Below are 23,771 nucleotides of genomic sequence, written 5' to 3' on the forward strand. Positions count from 1 at the left end.
TCCTTCTTATCTGACTCTGGAAGATACAAAATTTAAAGATTGCTGTATGGGTAAGACTATTATTTCATCTATCTTAATTAAACACTTGGGGGTTATAATCCTTCTCAGCATTGAAAACTGACAGGTTAATGAAGTGTTTTTTCCGAACAATCCACATTTAACTTTAAGAAACTACTACCCACATCTGACTCACTAATGTATCCCATCCCAAACAACTTTGTGCTCATGTTGATTTAGTGCCACTCTTTTGGTCAAAATATAATCATAATTGTTACTTTCTGCAGATTCCTGTTTCTTGCCTAATTGCCTTTGCAGAAGCTTTAGAAGTTGGTTACAGCAAGTACAAAAATCCGTATCACAATTTGATTCATGCAGCTGATGTCACTCAAACCGTTCATTACATAATGCTTCATACAGGTATCATGGTAAGAAAGTCTTTGTAACTGAAGTTTGTTAGTTTGCAACATCAAATTCCATTCCCTTCTCACTGTCTCTTTAATACTCAAAAAAGTATTATAAGTAATAATCTTCTGGATTTTTGAGGGTTAATGAGTTATTTATAATATTCATTTTTCAAAAAATATTTTAACTCAGTGAAAAAAAGATCTCCAGAAGCAAATGAAAATAGACCGCAAATTTTTCAAAATTTGGACTGTGTAACATTTTTCATTTGTAAGTTCCTTTTCCCATAGGTATCAACCCCCAGAAAAGTGACCTAGAGAAAAAGTCTTTGGAATAAAAGTTAGTCGTAGTGCTCTCCCCTCCTTTCATCACCCAAGCTGACCTCAGTAGCTTTTTCTCTTTTACATGTTTGCATTGCTAATTACAATCAAATCCTAATAGGGATTTTTGGAAATTATTCATCTGGATTTTTCCGAATTCTTCTTCCTTCTCTTTGTATTTGAACGAATCAGTTGATGAGTGAATAAATGGTTCAGCAGTGCAAATCCTGGGACAAAAATGAGTAGATGTTAGGAAGTCTGGGACTGCCTAGAATTTCTATAGTGTCTTAGAGCATAGGATTACTTCCAAGGGATAAAAAGGGATGGGAAGTCCTTCCTTCTGAAGGTTCCAAACTGGGATGGGTTCAAAAGGGTATGAGCCATGTGAGATCCCCAGAATCTGAGTACATTTTTGATTCCTCATGTATCAACTTAGGCTGAAGCAGTACCATAAAATGCATATAAGTAGAATGGTCCACCAAACCCCATAATTTACATTGCCTACCTGTTTAGATTTCAAAAGTCGCATTCTCTTTATTGGTAAGTCTCATTGGCATTCAGATCTGTGTAACCAGTACTCCTCCATATCTCATCATTCTGCCCCAGAGACTGTGTTCCTTACCTGGTCCCACACAAAGCCCTTAGGGCCACAGTATAGAGTCCTGAAGATCTTGAAAACTTGTAGCAGGTACATGATTCTCCAAGTTTATTGTATACAGATGATAATTGTATACATTTTCCCCCAGAATCCAGTGTGTGGTTTACTACACATAAGATCCCTTTGCTATGATTCATCCAAAGGTGTCTCACGTGATGAATGAAGAAATTATCTATTTTACTTCTCCATCTTTTTTGCCTCCAAAATGTTGCAGATCCATCAATGCCTTGGGCTCAGATTCCACTCCTGCCCCGTGTTCCAATTATCTGTTTTCTCCAAAACAAACTACTCTAAACTCAGTGGCTTAAAACAATAATTTATTATTGTTTCTCATGGGTGTCTGTAGTTAGAAGGGTCCCAACTAGAAGGTTCTCATTTGGGGTCTCTTGTGTGATTGTGACCAGCTAGCAAGTATGGTCAAAGACATCTGAGGACATCACTGGGCAAGACATCCACAGTGATTCACTCACATGGCTGGCAGTTCATAATGGCTAATAGCTGGGAGCTCAGCTGGGCTTTTAATGAAGAATTTTCTTCAAATATCACTACCAATTCAATAGAAATATGCATTATATTGTCAGGATCACTAAGTAATATAACCTGCTTTGGAGTTAATGCCTACTATGGGGAGGTAAAAATCTCAAAAACCTTCACTGATGCATGACTCTCTTGTGGCCTTCTAGAAGGCTGAATTATATGTGATGTTAACCTTATACCTTTGTTTTCTCTTTTTAAGATGTAAATGTGGGTGTCACCCAGTTAAGATATAAATGTGCCCATCGAGCCAAATCAAATGCAGTCATGGCTGAACTTGGTCCTTGGTTGAAGTTTACTCACCATTCATTCCAGGAGTCTGATTTGACATTTAAAGGGAGGAAGTAGAACTTAACAATAATAAGTAGAAACTCAAACTTTCAAAGATATAGCTTCGAAATATTGTAAGGTTTTTTAAAGTAGTATATGTAACTTTCTATCTGTTTCTCTTTCTAGCATGTGTGTGTGTGCACGCACACATACACACAAATTATTTTAAAGCTCTGTTGGTTTAATAAGTCTTCATTGTCAGAGCTGTTTCTTGAACTCTGTGTTTTCATTTGGTTCGATATACATGGCAATTAGTGTGAAAAACAAAGTGCCTCCTGACAGCTGCAGATGCTGTTAACGCTTGAAAAAGTTGCTTTAACATCTTCCTGGTTAGATTTGCTTTTCCTTTCCAAGGCCTTGGAATTAAATCTGATTGTGAGGTGGTTTTCATTTCAAGTGTTTGGCATTTCCTCTTCCCTGAATTCTGTGGCTTTGAAAAGTTAACTGAAAAGTGAAATATGTATGTGTTAGTCTGAAACAGAAACTGTACTAATTAAGTTTCCTCAGAACAAAATGGAGTGGAAAAGTAATGCCTACTTTGGTATAAAAAAAAATCTCTGCTTTAATTATGAAGTACAACCAGAAGATATATGCCATTTCAGGCTGGTAGGAAACCAGGATTTTGTTTTGAAATACATTTTTGCTTAAGTACCACAAGTGTAAAGGGAACCAAATAAAAGACTCCTAGTTCAGCTTCAGAACCTCTATTCTGAAGGTGACATTGAACAGATGAGGGATGCTATATTGGTGGGTAAATAGAGAAATGCAAATCTACAATGTGCATTTACCCTCAGACTTGCAAGAAAGACTTGTTCCAGGATCTAACAAGCCATTCCAACTTCTCTGGAAGACTGGGGAAATCTGGCCCAGCCTGGCATGACTCTTAGAAAGTTAAAGTTGTTAGTAAAGATCACATAGTCACTTTTTGAGATATATAACTTCACTCTACTTTAGCAGGTTTGGTTTAGAAACATTTCTAAATTTATTCATCCTTTACCAAGAAAAGTGTCGGTGGACTCTTTACTTATCCCTTAGTTTGGCCATTACAAAAATAGTCGGGTGGAAGACTGTCAGTGTTGTCCAGGATTGGGAGAATACATTTAAACTAATGAGAAATTTTATGATTGATGATGAAAGGAAAAGCAAAATGAATTTTCAGTTTATTGACTATTTTGTCAAAACTATGCTACATTGCCAGCTTGAGAGTTTTTTGCAAGTTATTTTAATAGGCTTTTCTTTAGATTAAAAAGATGGTAGTAGGAGAGTATCAATTTTCATACATATGAATGTGCTGGTTCTTTGAAACAAAAAATAAAGCATTACAGAAATATTCATTTAACTGAAACCCCTAGGCTTTGATATGGAGAAGACAGGGTCACTTACTTTAGTGTTTTAGTCATCTCCTGCTGTTTCAAGATGGTCTTATCAGCATGACATTTATGGAGCACTCCAGTAGCAGCCCAGCACTGTCGGATGACTAGTGCAGCCTGTCACCTGCAAAACGTTCACAGGACCGTTGCCTGAAAGGGATTGGGGTGAAGCCATTGTCCTTCAGTTTGTTAATGTCATATTGGGACACTCTCAGGCCGGGGAGTAGGCAGTGCAGAGAGGATGCCAGGACACCCTCTGTCTCCCTCTCTCTCCTTTTGTCACTTAATTTGTAGCCAGGTGTAGTGCCACAGTGATACGGGTGTGTGGTAGCTCAATCCATTTGCTAAAGAGCAAATGCTTCACCGAATGCTGCCAAGCCACTTCCAAATGTCTCTTTGAATATAAAATCATCTGAGGGCTTTGGCAAGGGAACACTTGTGCTTGAGGGCTCCTGGCACTGCGTTCCCTCTAATACTGAGAGTAGAAGAAACAGAGATAACTTGAAAACTATTCCTTTGGAACTTGTAGTCCACTGACTACACCCAGAAATAGCCCCTCACACTCTGAAATTACTTAATTTTTCTCCAATCTACAGAAATTCGCCACTATGTCTCTGTTCTGCAAACTACATGGAAATTCTGTTCTTGTAAATGGCTTCCAATACAACAGTGTTTGGAAGAGTGTGGGCTTTCAAGGCAAGCAAACACAGATTTAAAACCCTACTTCCCCACTTCCTAGCTCACTTGCTCTCCATATCTGTTCCCTTGTCACTAAAATGTGGTTAATAATACCAACTACCTTGTAGTACAACAGTGAGGAGTAATGATATCATATGTGTAATCCTAACCTAGTTCCTGAAACCTAATAGCTATTAGTAAAAATTATTCGTAATTTATATATTATATATTAACTTATGTGTATTATATGTTAATATTATTATAATATACTCGCTTTCCGTATTGAGTAAGTTATAGCAAAGTACCTCAGTCTATTCAAAGGGATAGAGAAAAAAAGGTCCAACCCTACCTATCATGTAAGCTAAAGGGGTTGTTAATATGCCCTTTTAGACACACCAGGAGCTAATATGTCAATGTGATTTTCTGACCTAAAATTCTCCCAGGCCTATACATATACACATATACATTCTCTATCATACACACACACACACACACACACACACACATTAAATAATTCAGATATGAAAATTACATCCTAAGTCTTAAAGCTTTGTTAGCTTCTCTACCTATCAGTGTATTTAGTTAAATTATCTAGGAATTCTGCTTTTGAAATCTTAGAAGAATGTATTCAGCATATTACCACCCTGGAATAATGAAAGCTATTGTCATCCATAGGAGGAAGGAATATTGTGATCTGTGGAAAGAACAGAAATTTTGGAATCAGACAGATTTTAGTTTGAATTCCTGCTCTGCCACTTGAGAGCTATGTGACCTTTGGCAGGTTGATTCAATTCTTTAGGATTCAGCTGTGTTATTTGCCAAATAAGATTTAAAACATTTACCTAGTAAATGGTAAATAGGGTGATTATAAAAATTAAATGAAACTATCTACCTAAAAAGTCCAGTTAATGTTAGTTCCTTCTCCTTTCTTTCCATCAACATTGTACATGCTATTAATGGCAGTCAATACCTCTCTCTGGTATAATTTGAGGACTGCGCATTTTACAGCAAGTCTACCTGAGCAATTCTTTAGGCAAAATGCAGTTTAGATGAAGCACAATGTCTACACTGCTCATGACTCTTCATTTTAACCCTTTATTTCTGCCTATTAAGAATCAGAAGAACTTAGGTTATGGACTGACCACTGTTCTAGTTGGGAAGAACGATATGATTCAGACTTATTCTCTCTGACTTGTCATCATGAGTCATTTACAAAATTCATGAATTTAAGCAACCATTTTCTGAGTTAGACTTCTCATTCAACACCAGTGTAAAATGAATTGTCAACTAAGGACATAAAAATCAGCTCCCAATTCTACTTTCACTAATATGAAATAGATGTATTTTTCAATTAAGTGTGAATGTTCAATGTTTCTCTCTTCCCAAACTAGTTTATAATGTAAACTTAATTGTTAAGACTATACTGTGGCAATAAGTAAGATGAATTGATGAAGGAAGTACTACTTATAGGAGGCAGAGATTAATGAGACTAAAAACAGGAAACATGTATAATCAATTTTGACAGTTAGGAAGATAATAATTTTAAATACTTATGAGATAATCTATAATTAAAATTCATCTCTTATTTCCTAATTTAATTATTTTACAATTGCAGCTTCATATTCTATATTATCTTAGTAGATATAGAATATTGCTTTTTAAAAATCACAGGTAAGTCTGTAAATCTTAAATATAACCAATAGGAAATACTTAAGAAAATAGGTGATTTTTTTTCTAATAACAATTTTCTTTATTAAAACAACGGATTTCTGGGGTTACAAAATCTGGTTTATCTTCAATTGCTATTCAGTTCATGGTGTTTAATTCCACAGTCTCAATGGGGACATTGGAGGCTCAGTCCCAGTTCAGCCTGTAATATAGGCCTTTAATGAGGTAATTTCCTTCCTTTTAATGACTCACAGTTAAATGCACCTATAAACACAGTGCAGCTAGTTATATCAACTCTCCTTAGTTTTAAAAATCATTTCTGCTTCAGTCATCCTACTGTGAGGCATTTATTCTTGAATTGCAATCACTAAAGATATGTTAACTCATTATTATTTTCCAGATTCAATACCTTAAACAATGTCTTTAAAGTAATAAGTTCAGTAAAATGCCATTTATTCTGTATTTTACTGTATATTAAGACTTGTAATAGGCACAGCACATACATCAACTTTAAATTTCTTTTAAAGTCCACAGGGGAATGATCACTAATTCTATTTTCATGGAAACTGTGCCTGAGAGGGTAAATAGCTTATTTGCCTGAGGATTAACAAAGGCTTAAAATCAGGATTCTCTGATTCCACGGTCTCTTTCCACTATTCCCTATTACCTCCTCTAAATGCAAAACTAGTGAAATTCAATTCAACAGACAAATGCCAAGTTCCTACTATGTGCCAAATACCATGATGGGTTATATGAAAGGAGCAAAGATGAATAAGACTGTGCCTTTAGCAATCATGAGACTCAACAGTGTCACCTCCACTGTTAGATCCATGGACCTACAGTGGCTTCCTGTTGCCTTTTATTCAAAATCTTAATTCATCACCTCTAATCAATGTAGCTTATCAATTCTTTCCCATACTCCACCTTCAATCTCACTTCACTTGACTCTCTAACACAATTGTACTATTAACAATTCAATTTCTGTACAGGCCTCTATGGTATCATTCCATATTTACTCTTTCTATTTAGAATCTCTCTGTTCCCAATCTTGCATTTAGCTACCAATCTTTGTCCATCCTTCTTCCAAGATCCATTGCCACCAAACAGATGTCCTATCTGCCCTTCTATTCTGTGAGTTTTCATCAAGTATGCATGTACTTTATATTTTTTGCTGCTTTGTGCAAGGTCTTTGTTTCAAGTGTATGGCATAAAACCACTAAGAGCAAGTTCCACATCATTTTGGATCCTCTATTCTTACCATCAAGTACCACCTACTTACAGCGCTCTCCAATAGAACTTCCTGTGGTGATGGAAGTATTTTGTATCTGTACTGTTCTATAAGATAACCACTTGCCACTACTGAGCAGTTGAAATGTGGCTACTGCAACTGAAAAAGTGAACTTAATTTTACTTAATTTAATTTATTTTTAATTTAAATAGTCATATGTGATTATCATATTGAACAATGCATTTAAAGTGTTATGCAAAATGTGAGTAATGAATAAACTATCAAATTACCTAAATGGACTTATAACAGCAGAGAAATTTTATTAAAACTAACCGATTGATAACAACAACAACAAAAAAATCAATGTATATGAAGCAGTGCTCTGGATTTTATGTGAAAGCATTTATTCTTTCATTGCTATTAAGTTCAATTGTATAGTCATAGAATATATGTATCATGAAGAACAAACTTGATAAATTCTTGGAAACTCTTCTAAATCTCTAAATATAAAAACTAAGTTCAATTTCTCTAATGACCAAAGTGAATATTTTCAACTCACAGGTGGAAAATTTTCTAATAGTAGGGTCTTCTACAAAAGTTGTGCTAAAAGACATTTTAGTGTTGTATGAGTTATATGTTAAAAATCACTAAACTGAAATGATTTCATGAGATCCCAAATTGGTAAGGCTGTAAATTCAAAATCCATTTAGAGTTCACCTTTTAAATCATAGAAAATTACTTCTTTTCCAATTAGCAAGGAAAATTATAATGTCTGAATTTTTAACTTAACAAGCCATGAAACAATCATCAGCCTCATGAAGAATCCATTATGCACAATTAATGGAGGTAAAGTAGGGAAAAAATTATTTTAAATTCATATAACAATTTTATATATTGATTTATACTGTGTGCAATGAAAATATTTATCTTGTAGAGAGACATCATTGACTCTGCTTTTTGATATGATGGAATCTTTGTTTAATTTAATAGCACTGGCTCACTGAACTGGAAATTTTAGCAATGGTCTTTGCTGCTGCCATTCATGATTATGAGCATACGGGAACTACAAACAATTTTCATATTCAGACAAGGTAAGTTAGATAAAGGATTAACTTTTCTAAGTTAAAACTTGAAATTTATTTTTCTGAATATTACTTATTTTTAAGAGGATTTCAAAATAATAATGAAGATGTCTAATAAGAATAGATTTTAGCAAAATGCCTTAAGCTTGAAACACCTCAATCAGCAATTCTTATTTATCAAGAATCTTGTATTTTGGTGGCATATTTTGCAATTTAAAGAACATAAAAATGTATAAGATAACTTTTCTTTGCCCAGACTTGCACTAAACTATCACACAAGTCAGACATTTATTCACTGGGACAAATCTTACAACATTATTGTTCACGGCATCAGTCTGGTGTCATTATATATTTGAAAGTAATGAAGTTGCACTTCTGAAAAAAAATCTAAAGATCAAAGAAATCTTATTTCCAGGTTAGCATGCAATATTAAATTTAAAATAATTAGAAAATTGGATTTTTAATTATGGTGATAATGGCAGTTATTAGAATCAAAATACCAGAGTAGAGGTGTATTAGTCTGTTAGGAATATTACATAATACTACAGATTGGGTGGTTTAAATAACAGACATTTTCTCACAGTTCTGAAGATTGGACATGCAAGATCAAAGTGTTAGCAAGTTTGGTTTCTTCTGAGGTCTCTCCCCTTGGCTTGCAGATGGCTGACTTCTTGCTGTGTCCTCACATGACCTTTTTTCTGTGCTTGAACATACCTCAGGGTCTCTTTCTCTTCTTATAAGACATCAGTCATATTGGATTAGGGCCCACCCTTTGACCTCTTTTAACATCAATTTTCTCTTTAAAGGCCTTATCTCCAAATACAGTCACATTCTAAGGTACTGGGGTTATATAAACATATAAATTGGGGGGAACATGATTCAGTCCATAATAGAAAGGGGCTCTAAGCTCTTTTTGGCTGCAAAGAGATTTCAGTACCCGGGAAACAGAATTTGGTTTAAGACCCATCAGGATCCAATTCACTTGTTTACATAGGATCCTGAATTTCTATGTCTTTCACTAGTCAGAGATGCTTAAGATGGAGATGTAAGTCGAGAGACTGGTTTCTTTCTGGAACTACTGTAGAGCTCTCTATTCTTGTTCAGGGAAAACTAAACCCAGTTATTTTTTGTTTGTTCATTTTTTTAAATTAATAGACTTTATTCCTTAGAGTAGATTTAGGTTTACATAAAAATTGAACAGAAAGTACAGAGTTTCCACATACTCCTTCTCCAACCCCACAGTTTCACCTAGTGTTAACATCTTACATTAGGTATGGTACATTTGTTACAATCGATGAATCAATATTGATACATTATTATTAGCTAAAATCTATAGCCTGCATTTTGGTTTACTGTTTGTGTTATACATTTTACGGGCTTCACAAATGTATAATGCCATGTATCCACCATTATAGTATCATCCACAATAGTTTCACTGACCTAAAAAGTCCCCTGAGCTTCATCTTTTCATTCTTCCCTCCCTCCTTCCCCCTTTACCCATGGCAATCACTGATCTTGTTAAGATCTCTAGTTTTGCCTTTTCCAAAATGTCATGTATTCGAAATCATGCAGTATGAAGCCTTTTCAAACTGGCTTCTTCCACTTAACAATATGCATTTAAGGTTCCTCTATGTCTTTTCATGACTTGATAGCTCATTTCTTTTTACTGCTGAATAATATTCCATTGCATGGATGTACCAGAGTTCACGTATTCAACTATTGAAGGATGTCTTGGTTTCCTCCAAATTTTGGCATTTATGAAAAAGCTGCCATAAATGTTCATGTGCAGGTTTTTGTGTGGTCTGTTCATTTGTATTTTAAGAGCAATATTTCTAAAAACTGATTTTCCAGCTATAGGAATTTGTTGTTTTGATGTGGGGAGCATGGAACATTTTATTAAAATACTGAACATTTTAGGGCTTCCCTGGTGGCACAGTGGTTGAGGGTCCTCCTGCCGATGCAGAGGACAGAGGTTCATGCCCCGGTCCGGGAGGATCCCACATGCCGCGGAGCGGCTGGGCCTGTGAGCCATGGCCGCTGAGCCTGCACGTCCGGAGCCTGTCCTCCGCAACGGCAGAGGCCACAGCAGTGAGAGGACTGCGTACTACAAAAAAAAAAAATACTGAATATTTTAGAGCTTCAAGGGATCCTACAGTGACTGAGATCCACATTATAGATCATCTGGTCTAAGCCTCACAGTCTAAGAAAAGAAAACAAAGATCTTAATAGGTGAAATTACCTAACTATATGCACATAGTCAGCTGGTGGCAATAGTAGGGTTGAGAAGCTGAGATGATGGCCACTTAGTCTCAATCCAGTCTATTTACATAACTCTGCTCCCATGGGTAGAGACAGACATATAACAGTCAATCTTTTACAGCCTTAAATGGATGGACTTGAAAATTATGGCCCCTTGACAGAGACAGAGGGAAAATTGAAATTCAAACAATGAAATGTTGGGGAAAGCATTCTGTCTATCCCTAGAGTCTCCCAGATTGACAGAGCATAAAGTGAAAAGGAAGACCTTGAAGTCTGGTTGTACAGCAGGGATGTTATTAACCTACACATTTGTAGAGTATAGGGATGTCCCGTTTTCATTTGTGTTAAACATCAAAGGAAAAGTAAACTATGCAGACCATTTTTGCTTAGCAAAGGCTCTTCTATATCCACCAAATTCATAATAAGTGGGATTTTAATGAAAGACAGCTCATTACTGATCTGGGCCCAGTGTAGGACCACAGCTTTAGGAATTGGAGAAGGGAGCAAGTGATTTGCTTCCAATAAATATTTCTTGCTCTTTCTATTTTGAAAAGTAAAGGCAATGGACTGGCCTCCAGCAGCAATATTAAATTATCACTTCTAGATTTCACCTTTTACCATTGATTTACAACTGGATGAAGAGTCCTGATCTACTTATACTTTAGACTGCAGAGAAGGAAAAGGAGATGGAGAAAAGAAGGAGGAGAAAGAGGAGAGAGAGGAGGATGAAGAAGAATACACTTTTTACCATTTTATATTAAGAAGCTCTGTATAAAAACTGGGGAAAGGTCTAGTATTTTACTTATTTTCTTATATATTGTTTATCAGCATCAATTATTTAGTAGATTAATTCTACAAGAACTTGAACATTTTATGAACAAAAAAGTTGTAATGATCACAAATGCAACAATATGATGTGCTTTTTGAAATTATTGGCTTCACATTTTGTCCAAGTATATATTGGTTTTATGTTACTGATGTCAATAATTCTATCATATTTTATATTATTCATTGTTACTTGGATTTAGAGTTGCTTTTCTAATATGGAAACCTACTTACTGGATAATGCAAAATGACTGAAAAATAATTTAAAACATAGTGCAAGGCTAGATTTGAGTTCAATAAAGACATTATAATTCATACAATCCTTGAAAGTGTAAATAAATAGAAATAATTTCCTCTTTGTGAAAAGAAAATGCCAAGCTACATGTAACCATGGACACTGGGTATTGCTTAGAATCTTGTTCTCTCCATAGCAGTCAAAGATTATCTCAAACATTTAGACCATTCTGTATTCTCAGCGTCCTTTTGGATTTATGAGACAAAATTACACATAATTTGCTACAATTAAATCTGGTTTAAAAAACACATCTTTGCTTGTTGCTGAGAGGAAGAAATAGTGATACTTAGATCCACATCATGCAATAACCCTGGCAAAACTGCCATGGCTAGATTTGAGATTGTATGATACAAAATATGTGATTTGCAAATCACAGTTTTCCCCATGATCTCAGCAAATTTCTGGAGATACTTGGACAAGATCTATTTAATTTTCTCTCAAACAAGGATTGCATGTATGCTCTCCTAGTTCAGTTTTCTGTGTATCGAGCCATGATTATTGCTAATAAAATTTTTAGGCCGAGGCTGGGATGATTAAAAGAAAATCTATTTTGGGGTTATATGCTATTAGCTAACTACATATGTTATTCTACTTTTATGATAGTGCTAGGAACAAAAGAGGAAGTAATTATTCCACTGCCTAATAGGTCATTTCCCCTATGTTAGATTAATAATCAAGCTTGGTTTATCCACCAGACTATTAGATACAGATCTCAAATAAGTTGCTTGCTACAGAAGCCAGATTTCTTAGTTCTTTCTTTTATTTGTCATTGTCTACTCTTTGGTAAACTTTCAGTGCTAAGGTCAGTACTAGATCGCTACCCACTGAAAAGCCTGAAATAGTCTTAGTGAGACATTTTTAGTGCTGACAGAATATGTGTCTACCAGGAGGAAGGAAAAGTGAGAGGAGTGTGTTGAGTGTTGGTGAAAGTGGTAGCAAAACTGTTACAGGTTTTACCTTGACTTTCCTTTGGTGCTATTTTTACTGCCTACCTGCAAGTTGCCAACTTATATGCATGGGACACTGCACTGAACATAGAAGCTCTCCTTCCATTCCACACTTGCAAAATGATCTGGCAACTTAAGGGGACAGAGGAAGAAGAAGCAAGGGCTCAATTATACAGATTTGAGAACACTTGGAACACTTATGCTAGAATACCAATTTCAATAGTGCAACTTAAGTACTTTATTTGATGATCTTAGGCGTGGCAATGACTTTTTCAATACAACACCAAAGCACAATTCTTGAAAGAAATAACTGATAAACTGGACCTCATTAAAATTAAAAATTTATGCTTTATGAAAGGCAATATCAAGAGAATTACAAGATCAACCAAAGAGTAGGAGAAAATATTTGCAAAAGATACATCTGATAAAGGACTATTGTGCAAAATACATAAAGAAGTCTTAACACTCAACGATAAGAAAATAAAGAACCTGATTTAAAAATGGTCCTTAACAGATACCTCACCAACGAAGATACACAGATGGCAAATTAGCTTGTGCAAAGATGCTCCATATTATATGTCATCAGGGAAATGCAAATTAAACAACGAGATATCGCTACACATCTTTTAGAAAGGCCAAAATCCAGAACATTGACAGCACCAAACGCTAGTAAGGATGTAGATCAACAGGAACTCTCATGCATTGCTGATGAGAATGCAAAATGGTACAGCTGTATTGGAAGACAGTTTGGTGGTTTCTTAAAAAACTAAGCATGCTCTTACCATGTGAGCCAGCAATCACTCTCCTTGGTATTTACCCAACAGAGCTGAAAACTTATGTCCACACGAAAACCTGCACAGAGGTGTTTATAGCAGCTTTATTCATAATTGCCAAAACTTAAAAGCAACCAAGATGTCATTCAGTAGGTGAGTGGATAAATAAACTGTGATACATCCAGATAATGTAATATTATTTAGTGCTCAAAAGAATTGAGCTATCAAGCCATGAAAAGATATAAAGGTAGCTCACATGCATACTAAAAGGTTCAAGAATTCAATCTGAAAAGGCTACATACTGTATGAGTCCAACCATATGACATTCTGGAAATGGCAAAACTGTGAAAACAATAAAAAGATCAGGGGTTGCCAAGGGTTCGGGGGATGGGAACGGAAGGATGAATTGGCAGATCACAAAGGATTTCTAGGGCAGTGAAAATACTCTGTATGATACAATGGTAGATGTATGTCGTTATACATTTGTCCAAACCCATAGAATGTACACCACTAAGAGTAAACCCTTAATGTAAACTATGGACTCTGAGTGATAATGATATTCAATGTAGATTCATCAATTTCAACAAGTGTACCACTGTGATTGGGGATGTTAATAATGGGGGAGGCTATGCATGTGTGGGGACTAGGGGGTATATGGAGAATCTCTGTACCTTCTGCTCAATTTTGTTGTGAACCTAAAACTGCTCTAAAAAATAAATGCTATTTCTTTAAATTATCATACAGTAAAAAACAAAAAGAAAGGAAACTAAGTACTTTCATAAGTCTGGGTGTTTAATTATAGGATTTTTACGGATGATATTTTGTCTTATGACTTGAGTAGTTTTCAAAGACACTCATGAGGTCTAAAGAAATCCTCTACTTGGCATTTTGTTTTTAATTCTTAGGTCAGATGTTGCCATTTTGTATAATGATCGCTCCGTCCTTGAAAATCACCATGTGAGTGCAGCTTATCGACTTATGCAAGAAGAAGAAATGAATGTCCTGGTAAATTTATCCAAAGATGACTGGAGGTGAGTTTCAGAGGAAACCTAGAGGAAATTTAATTTTAGGGAAAAAGTTAAGTGATGTAAACTGAAGAAAACAGATGAAAGTCAATCCTTTACTCACAAAACAAACTCAGTTCCCTTTGACTGGATGATTCTGAGGATGATTAGTGCCTAGAAGACGGTTCAGGAGCCAGGCTGTGTTACATGGAGCTGAACTATTTCAAGGCCAATTCAACATCTATATGCATCATAGCCAATCCATAAGATTATGTACCACATAAGAAAAACCTTAAGATACATAACTACATACTCCCAGGAATGGAGTTCTGCTCAGTTGTACCAATATGTGGTCCTACATGAATTCAAAATTTTAGCATCACACTGATTCCTTCATATATTACTTTTCTATATGTGTTTAGCTTTTCTAAAAAACAAAGAACTCACTATTTGGGGAAAAAATTATGAATATAACATACTAAAATGACCTAGATGCAAAGAGTAATCTTAACATGTTTCTCCAAGGCATCTGTCTTCTTAAAAAGAAAAAAAAATTACGTGAAATGGTATTGCCTATTGCCATGCAGGGAAAAATAACAAGATGCACCCCTACTGCTCAGCATAACATTCCCTCCTTTCTTCTTGATCCTCAGGTCATCATCATCCTCTTCATTTGACTATAGGCTTGCCAGAGGTAGCAAATAAAAATAAAGGACATCCAGTTAAATATAAATTTCAGATAAACATAGACATTTTTTAATGTAAGTATATCCCTAATTTTCTGTGGGACCTACTTACATAAAAAAAAAAAAAAAAAAAGGAAGCCTTTATCTTTAACTAAGATCTTGTTAAAAGTCAGTTAATGGGCTGAAAAAATTCCTATTCAAATTCAAATATCAAAGTGTTGTTTAGGTTTGTTTCTGTTTTTGTTTTTTTTCTTTAAATCAAGGTGAAAAGAAATGTCCAAAGAAGTAACCTGGAATTAAGATCTGCCTTAAAATAAATAAATAGAAGTTTAATTCAGGGTTTAAAACAAGCCCTAATTTCCCATGGTTACTTCTCCAAATATTAAAACTTCCTGGATTTTCAAGGCTGGAAAAAATATGGGCTCACTTTTGCAACTGTAGAAAAAGCTCTGAAGTCAGGGGAAGGAGGCATTTTGTTTTGGGAACCCAATTCAGGCCTCTCATTTTACACCACAGGAAACAATAGCACAGTTGGGTCACCAAACTAGGAAGGCCAGGATCTAATTGTGAAGCCACCACTGCTGGGTATGGGGAAAATAGAAGGGCAAAAGTAGAAGCAGGGACACAAGTGCAGAGGTATTTCCTAAGGTCCGAGAGATTGACTGTTTACATCTAGAGTATTAATTTATTTCTTCATCAGTGATTATCATTCCCAGAGGTAACATTTGTATTATTAATTTTATTATTCCTTTGAATTAACTTTTTTCTTCTCAAAGTTATTCTGTTGCTATTTCAGTGTGATTTTTTTCTATTACACTTTGTTCTTTAACATCTTTATTATTTATTCTCATAATTTACTCCTCTAATATTTTATATTTTTGTACAGTAGCTAAGAAGTTACTGTACAAAACATCCTAATTGAGTGTTTTTATAGAATTTTTCTTTTCAGCCGCTCCACAAGGCTTGCAGGATCTTAGTTCCCCAACCGTGGCCCCAGCAGTGAGAGCACCAAGTCCTAACCACTGGACTGCCAGGGAATTCCCAAATTTTTTTAACACATACTATAATATCACATGATTTATGATTTGATTTATCATATGATTTAACACTGTTTCCAAAAAGCTGTAAAAGATTTATTTAATAGTATAAACTTGATACTATTTTACCAAGAATTAAAATATGGATAGCGGGACTTCCCTGGTGGTTCAGTGATTAAGATTCCGCCTGCCAATTCAAGAGGCAGGGGTTCAAGCCCTGGTCTGGGAAGATGCCACATGAGGCGGAGCAACTAAGCCCGTGTGCCACAACTACTGAGCCCACATGCCACAACTACTGAAGCCCGCGAGTCTAGGGCCCATGCTCCACAACAAGAAAAGCCACGGCAATGAGAAGCCTGCACACTGCAATGAAGAGTAGCCCCCTCTCACTGCAACTAGAGAAAGCCCACACGCAGCGACGAAGACCCAACACAGCCAAAAATAAATAAATAAATAAATAAATAAATAAATAATAAATAAATAAATAAATAAATAAAATATGGGTAGCTTTTTAAGGGTTTTTAGGTTTTCTGTTTGCAAATCTATTTTTTAAAGTAACTTTAGTAACTATAAATGCAGTAATTTTTAAATTTTGGCAAGAAAAATGTATAAATAAAGTAACATTTCCTTTGTGCACTAGTTTGCCTGTTGATATTAGTTGATTATTGATAATATCTAACATTTATTGATTACTGTTAAAAAACAAAGTTCAACTGAGTAAATTTTAAAAATCTTATTGGCTTTATTCAACCCAATTCATGAATTGGGCAGCATCCCATCTAGCAAATGAAAACGAGCTCCAAATAACTGTACAAAATGGCAGACTTTTATAAGCAGAAAGAGGAGGACAAGGAAGTTATTCTAACAAGGAGCTGATTGTTTCAGGCAAAGTCACCTTCCTTTGGGGGATGAGAGGGGTCTGTCAGGTGGATTACCTCACTAGTGCTGACCAGGTAATTCCACATTGATTGGTTTAAGTTTCCAATCCTGGAGGAGGTATTAAGTCTTGGTTTGATGATATGAGCTTAGCACAAGGACTCCATTTTGGGTCTGTTGTCTCTTTTAACATCACATCTGCAAAGTACAAAGTATTTATTAAATTTTATAGATTTCATAAAACTTTTGTCTCATTTTTCCTAGTTAACATGAATGTTTTGGTACAGTTGGTATTGTAACATGGGTATCTCGTAATTTAGAAGAAAAAATGTAATTGAGAATAAGTATTAACTATCTTTGATAGCTTCCATTCCCTTAATATTTGGGTAAAAGAATTCTAAGCAAGCTATCCAATATCATGAACAGTAATCAGAGTATTGTTTTCTCATTGCTCCTATCTAAAAATCCAACTGAATTGAGCACCCATAATTTTCAGCAAGAATTGCCAATATGTGGTTGCTCTTAAAAACAAATCATTCAATCATACCATCTTTAGGTAAAATATCTTTGACACAAGATCATAATTCAAGTTTACCATAGACTTGTAATTTAGCTTACTCTACTGGCCACAGAATGAAATAAAATATCATTTCCAGTATAAGTGACTTTTTTACCTATCTGTACTGAGCAAGCAATGAATTGTAGAACATGCAAGCCTTTACTGGCATTACTCATCTCCTGCTTACTGTGAGAATGAGTTATTCATTCATAGGCTTTGTGATATGTTCACCGTATTTGCAGTGTCTTGGTTAAAATTTTAACAGTACCAGTAGCTCTGTCTATGATATGTAGGATCGGGGCCCCCAGGGCTTAAACAGAGAATTCCCGCTCACTTATAGCCTTGGTTTCTCTGGAGTTCTCATGAGGGAAGCTTGGTACAGTGGAGTGATCCAAGTGTCACCTTTGCTAGTGGGAACTCTTGGGGGTGAATCTTATCTCTGCTATTTACTAGCTGTGTGACTTAGCAAACAACTCAATCCCCTCTGGTGGGAAATAATAGTACCCCCTCACATAAAAGCACCTAGAACACTGCCTTGATTGAATAAATACTGAATAAATGGCGGTGGTTTTCTTAATTACAAGTTCTGCCTTTAGAATAGTTTTTTCTTTAAAATTGGTTAGGATTCTTTCTGATATTAATTATTATTTCTAAAAATAATATTTAGAAATTTTGAGTGGGGGAGGGATGTAGGTGTGGGAGGGAAAGCATCCAGTTCTTTAAAAGGAGATGTTGCACAGCATCATTCACAAATCACTTTCCTGGCAACATCCTAAAGCCAAACTTTTGTAAGCTCTTTTACATTTAAAATGTAGCATCTTTTGTGCTCATACCATTAGAAAAAATAAAATGTAATTCGCAATATTAAGGAAATATTTCACTTGAGAACAAAAAGTGGCCAAACAAACCTTTCTGCTTTTGATGACTCCACAGGGATCTTCGGAACCTAGTGATTGAAATGGTTTTGTCTACAGACATGTCTGGTCACTTCCAGCAAATTAAAAATATAAGAAACAGTTTGCAGCAGCCTGAAGGGTAGGTTTGTTTTTTGTTTTTTTTTCATGTTAAAAGTATGTGGGCTTGAACTCAGAGGAGACTGTAATTGGTTACTTTGTTCTGATAATTTGAACATGTCCTTGTTTTGACAGGCTTGACAAAGCCAAAACCATGTCCCTGATCCTCCATGCAGCAGACATCAGTCACCCAGCCAAATCCTGGCAGCTGCACCACCGATGGACCATGGCCCTGATGGAGGAGTTTTTCCTACAGGTGCCTCTTTCATGTTCTGTGTCTATGCAAATGTTTTTGGAAATAGTGACTATGCATATCGATGTACATCTTCTCTGTAAAGAATCCAGGCCTTGTGACTTACTATTACCAACTTGGCCACAACACATTCTTGGGACTTCAGGCAGAATTTATTAATCTTTCAAATAAATGTATTAAATAATCCTATGTAGTATAATACATGTTTTAAAGAGGGTCTAGTCTTGGATCTCAGATGCCAATCTCAAGAGAGAAAGAAATTAACAAATGAGGCGCTATCTGCTGTTAAAAGGTAAAATGCTAGGGTTAGGTTTAGGGTTAGGGTTTGCAGAGGCAGCAAATAGCTTTCATCATAGAAAGAGAAAGGGAGGATTTATAACACTTCTGCATACATCTTGCTGGTTAGAATTTAGTTATACATGCATAGTTGCAAGGATGGCTGAGATATATAGTTTTTAGCTGGGTGAACATGTACCTAACTGCAAAAATCTATTGTTATGTGAAAAAGCAAGCCTGGATATTGTTGACAAAAAATTAATCAATAGCCAAGCTAAGAAAGAAATGGAAAATTTTATTTGAGCCAAAATAAAGATAATAACTTGTGAGACAGTCTCTCAGAGAGTTCTGAGAGCTGTTCTGAAGAGGTAAAGGGGGAGGCCAGTATGTATGTGATTTCGGCAAAAGGGTGCATGCAATCAAGTACACATCTCAGTAGAAGGTTGCTGCTAGTCACAAGGAACAGACATTTTAGTTAATGGTTTTAGTGCTTTTCAAAGTATGGGAAGATGCAAGAATCCAAGTTCACAACAAATTTCTCCTGAAAATATCTAACTATCTGAGGCCAGTTCTGTCAGTTTTCCCCCAGCACAAAGCACCGCATCGTGATCTTCACCCTGAATTCCTTTCAGGGTGTATTGTAAATCAGTAACTTCAGTGCCTAATGACTTAATTCTTGTAGAACTGGATGGTGGGCAACATTCTTTATTTTACAATCCCTTACCTTTAGGTCTTAATTTCGACCAGGATGTGGGAGGCATTTCATGACCAATTTGTTCCATTGCCCAGGTTAGGCAAGAATTTCGTTGTTAGGCCACTCAATGTACTGTTACTGGACTAAACCCTGTTAACAGTGGCCAAAAACCTCTGGAACGCCTGTCATACTAGTCTCTTATGGTTCAGGAAATGGTTCCCTCTTGTTGCTTCTTCCCATATCTAGAGTTACACTATTATAATCATTGATCTTATAGAACTGTATATTTGGTCAATTGTTTCAAGTTGCCTAATCATCATTAATTTTATCACAGTCATACATTTGGTAATGCAAGAAACAATGATCTTGTAAAATAGGCAGAATACAAGTACTAAGGTCATAAGTGAGTACTTAAGTTAAGATCTTCCATTAGGTGTGACCCAATATCTTTCCAGGTCATCTGACCAGTCTGTTTTGCACCAGTCACTATCTTTAAGGGAAATGATGCATTGGCATTGTACATAAAGTGCACCAAAGATGTCTGCACATACAGGGTGAGCAGTGGGTCATCTTGGCCCCTTACAAGATTGCAAAAAGCAAGGTTAATTTCTAAGGAGTTACATGGCTGGTGCCAGGAGGAAAAAAAATTGATCTTTATGATTGAGCAGGTATTTCTGCCATTGGGGAGGTTTGGTTAATGCATAATGCAGATGCACAATGGACACTAGAGGGGAGAGAAGAGGCCCAGATGGGCAGAGCAAAAAAATATGTTTAAATTTTTCTTGTCTTGCCTTAAAATGTGAATTTTTATTTCATCAATATGGAGAATGACCAGTGTTCTCTACAACAAGTATATGTTTTTTTTCTCTATGGTATCCTTATTCTGTTTCTACTCCCACTGGGAGTACTACAGTAAAATGAGTCAAGTAACTCAGGAAAGTGCTTTACTTACAATTATAGTTTTATTATAAAGAATACAACTCAGGAACAGCCAAATGAAGAAGTGCATAGGCCAAGGTCTGGAAGGGCCCCAGACATGAAGCTTCCATGCTCTCTCCCCATAGAGTCAGGGTGTGTCACCTTCCTGGCACATCAGTGTGTTCACCAACCAAAACGTGCCACTGAGTTTTGGTGTCAGGAGTTTTTATGGGGATTCATTACAGAGGCATGACTGATTAAATCATTGCCCATATGATTGAACTCAACTTCCAGCCCTCCTTTCCTCCCAGATGATGCTGCCCCAATATTCCAACCCTCTAATCATGTGATTGGTCTCTCTGGTGAGCAGCCCTATCCTGAAGCAATCTAAGGGGTCTTATGCCATGAGTCACATAATTAGCATAACAAAGAGTCTCCTGTCACTCAGGAAATTTCATGGGTTTTTGAACCTTTGTGCCAGGAACCAGGAACAAAGATCAAATACATTATTTATGATGCCACAGTCCCGTTTAGAGAAGCTCTTTTTTAACTTCTGTATTTACAGATTATTTGATTTCTCAACATTGTTCCTTATTTTTAATCTTTATTTTTTAATGTTTCACTTATGCTGAAAACATAAAGACCAAATACATTACTGTAGTTAGATGACTATGGTTTTTGTCTCCTATCTTCAATAGGTATATGGTTTCACTTTGAAATAGCGTTGCATAGTCCTAGAGAAAGTTACTAAGTAACATCTTTGAAATTCAAATATTTTCACATTAAAAATGTCTTTAAAAATATTTTAATACATTTTGTGCTTAAAAATAAAAGACCAAATGTTAAAATCTGTTCAATTCTAAAGGCAAGCTGCATGCTATGGCCAATTAAAAATTATAATTTTAGTTACTCAACCAATCATCAGACAATGGTAAATATAAAATAGACTTAGAGATCTTTAATAACAACATTCTCACATTAGAGATGAAAAAAACAGAACCAGGAAAAGATAAAATGACTTTTCTTGGGTTAAGAAGAAATATTAAAATATTTTTAATTGAATGACCATGAAAACACAACATATGAAAATTTGTGGGATGCAGCTGAAGCAATGCTAAGAGAAAATTTTATAGCTTTAGATGCTTATATTAGAAAAGAACGTATAAATCAATTATCTATGTTTCTACCTTACTAAGTAAGCAAAGAAAAGTTAAGAAAATTAAACCAAAATAAGTTGATGGAAGGAGGTAATAAATATAAAAGCAGAAATCAATGAAATAGAACAAGACAAACAACAGCAAAAATTAACAAAAGCAACAGTTGGTTCTCTGAAAAATATAAAATAAAATTACTAGCAGGATCAAAAAGAGAAAAAAAAGCATAACTTGTAAAGGAAAGAAGAGATATCATTATAGATCTATATATATCAAAAGGATAAAGAATGTTATACACAATATAAATTTAATGACTCAGATTAAATTACTAAATTATTTGAAAGATACAAATTACCAAAACAGACACAAGAAAAAAATTGTAATCTGAATATCCATATATCTGTTTTTAAACACTGTAGTTTAAACTCTTCCCATGAAGAAAATTCCAGGCTTAAATGGCTTCAGTTCTTAATTCTCATTTCAATTCTTAATTTTCAGTTCAGCTGAGAGAGGGTGAATTCTCTCAAACTTTTCAGGAAAAAATAATGCCAGTCTTACACAAATTCTTTCATGACATGGAAGAAGAGGGAAAATTGTCAATATAACCCCTGACAAAAACTAACAAAGCCTTTGCAAGTAAGAAAATTGTACACCCATATCTGTCATGAACCTAGATGTAAAATTCCTTAAAATATTAGCAAATCCAACTCAGCAATATAGTAAAAGGGTACACATCATGACCTCCATTGACTTAGTACTCAAAAATCATTTAGGTACTTTACCATATTAAGAGGAAAACAGGGGGGGAAAATCCTATTATCATCTCAATACTTGCAGAAAAAGCATTTGACAAAATTCAAAAGACATTCATTATAAAAACTTTCAGCAAACTAGAAATAGGAGACCTCTCTCAACCTGGCAAAAGGTGCCTATAGTTAACAATACTTCATGGTGAAATATTGAACACTTTCATTCTAAGACTTGGATGTCTACTCTTACCACTTCCATTCAACATTGCATTTAAAATTCTAGGTAGTGCAATAAGGTAATAAAAGGAAATAAAGAATAGATTGGATAAAAATAAATAAAACTGTCTTATTTCCAGAAACATGAGCATCTACATAGAAAATCTTAAAGAATCTGTTAAAAGCTACTTGAACTGATAAATGAGTTTATCAGGGTCATTGAATCAATTGTATTTCTGTATGCTAGCAGCAAAAAATTTGAAAATGAACATTTAAAATCAATATTATTTATAATAGCATAAAAATAGTAAACTGGGAATATATTAATAAAATACATATAAAACCTTGATACAGAAAACCACAGAATATTGTTGAGAAAAAAATTTTAAAGACCTATATAAATGGAGAGATATACTATGTTAATGGATTGAAAGATCTAATATTGCCAAGATGTCAATTCTTCCAAAATTGTTTAATATATTTAACATAATCCTTATTAAATATTACAATAGTCTTCTTTATAGAAGCTGAAAGAAAAGCTGATCCTAAAATCTACATGGAAAAGAATCTAAAATAGCCAAAATAATTTTGAAAAAGACTAAGAGTTGAAGGACTTACACTTCCTTATTACACAACTTGGTATAAAGCTACAGTAATCAAGTCAGTGTGTTACTGACATAGGGACAGACAAATAGGCAATAAAATAGAATAGTGATTCCAGAAGTAGTTCCATACTTAGACAATCATTTGATTTTCTACAAAATCACCAAAACAGCTAAATGGGGAAAGGGAAGTCCACAAATAGCAGTGGAACAACACATTATATGTATGAAAGAAAAGGAACCTACCTGTCCTCTACCTGTACCCTGTATAAAAATTAAATTCAAGATTAACCACAGGCTTAACACAAAACTATAAAGTTTCTACAGGAAAGCTCAAGAGAATGTCTCTCTAATCTTAGGGGTAA

The 23,771-nt window shown here is 35.1% G+C and overlaps 1 protein-coding gene across 7 annotated transcripts in view; it reads left to right on the plus strand.

The window, feature by feature from the left end:
• The window catches only part of PDE1A (phosphodiesterase 1A), a 349,377-nt gene that overhangs the window by 263,812 nt on the left and 61,794 nt on the right, over window positions 1–23,771 (plus strand). For 6 of the 7 annotated variants that reach the window (XM_081241969.1, XM_081241972.1, XM_081241970.1 and 3 more), the window contains 5 exons: window positions 285–425; window positions 8,179–8,279; window positions 14,275–14,400; window positions 18,465–18,566; window positions 18,680–18,800. In XM_081241969.1, coding sequence (XP_081098095.1) covers window positions 285–425; window positions 8,179–8,279; window positions 14,275–14,400; window positions 18,465–18,566; window positions 18,680–18,800 — 591 coding nt within the window. Of the gene's footprint in view, window positions 1–284; window positions 426–8,178; window positions 8,280–14,274; window positions 14,401–18,464; window positions 18,567–18,679; window positions 19,033–23,771 lie in introns of those variants that run through there. The other variant, XM_081241974.1, reaches the window with a different exon arrangement.

This window comes from Mesoplodon bidens (genome assembly GCF_964165515.1).
Source record: "Mesoplodon bidens genome assembly, chromosome: 8".
NCBI classification, from domain to species: domain Eukaryota; kingdom Metazoa; phylum Chordata; class Mammalia; order Artiodactyla; family Ziphiidae; genus Mesoplodon; species Mesoplodon bidens.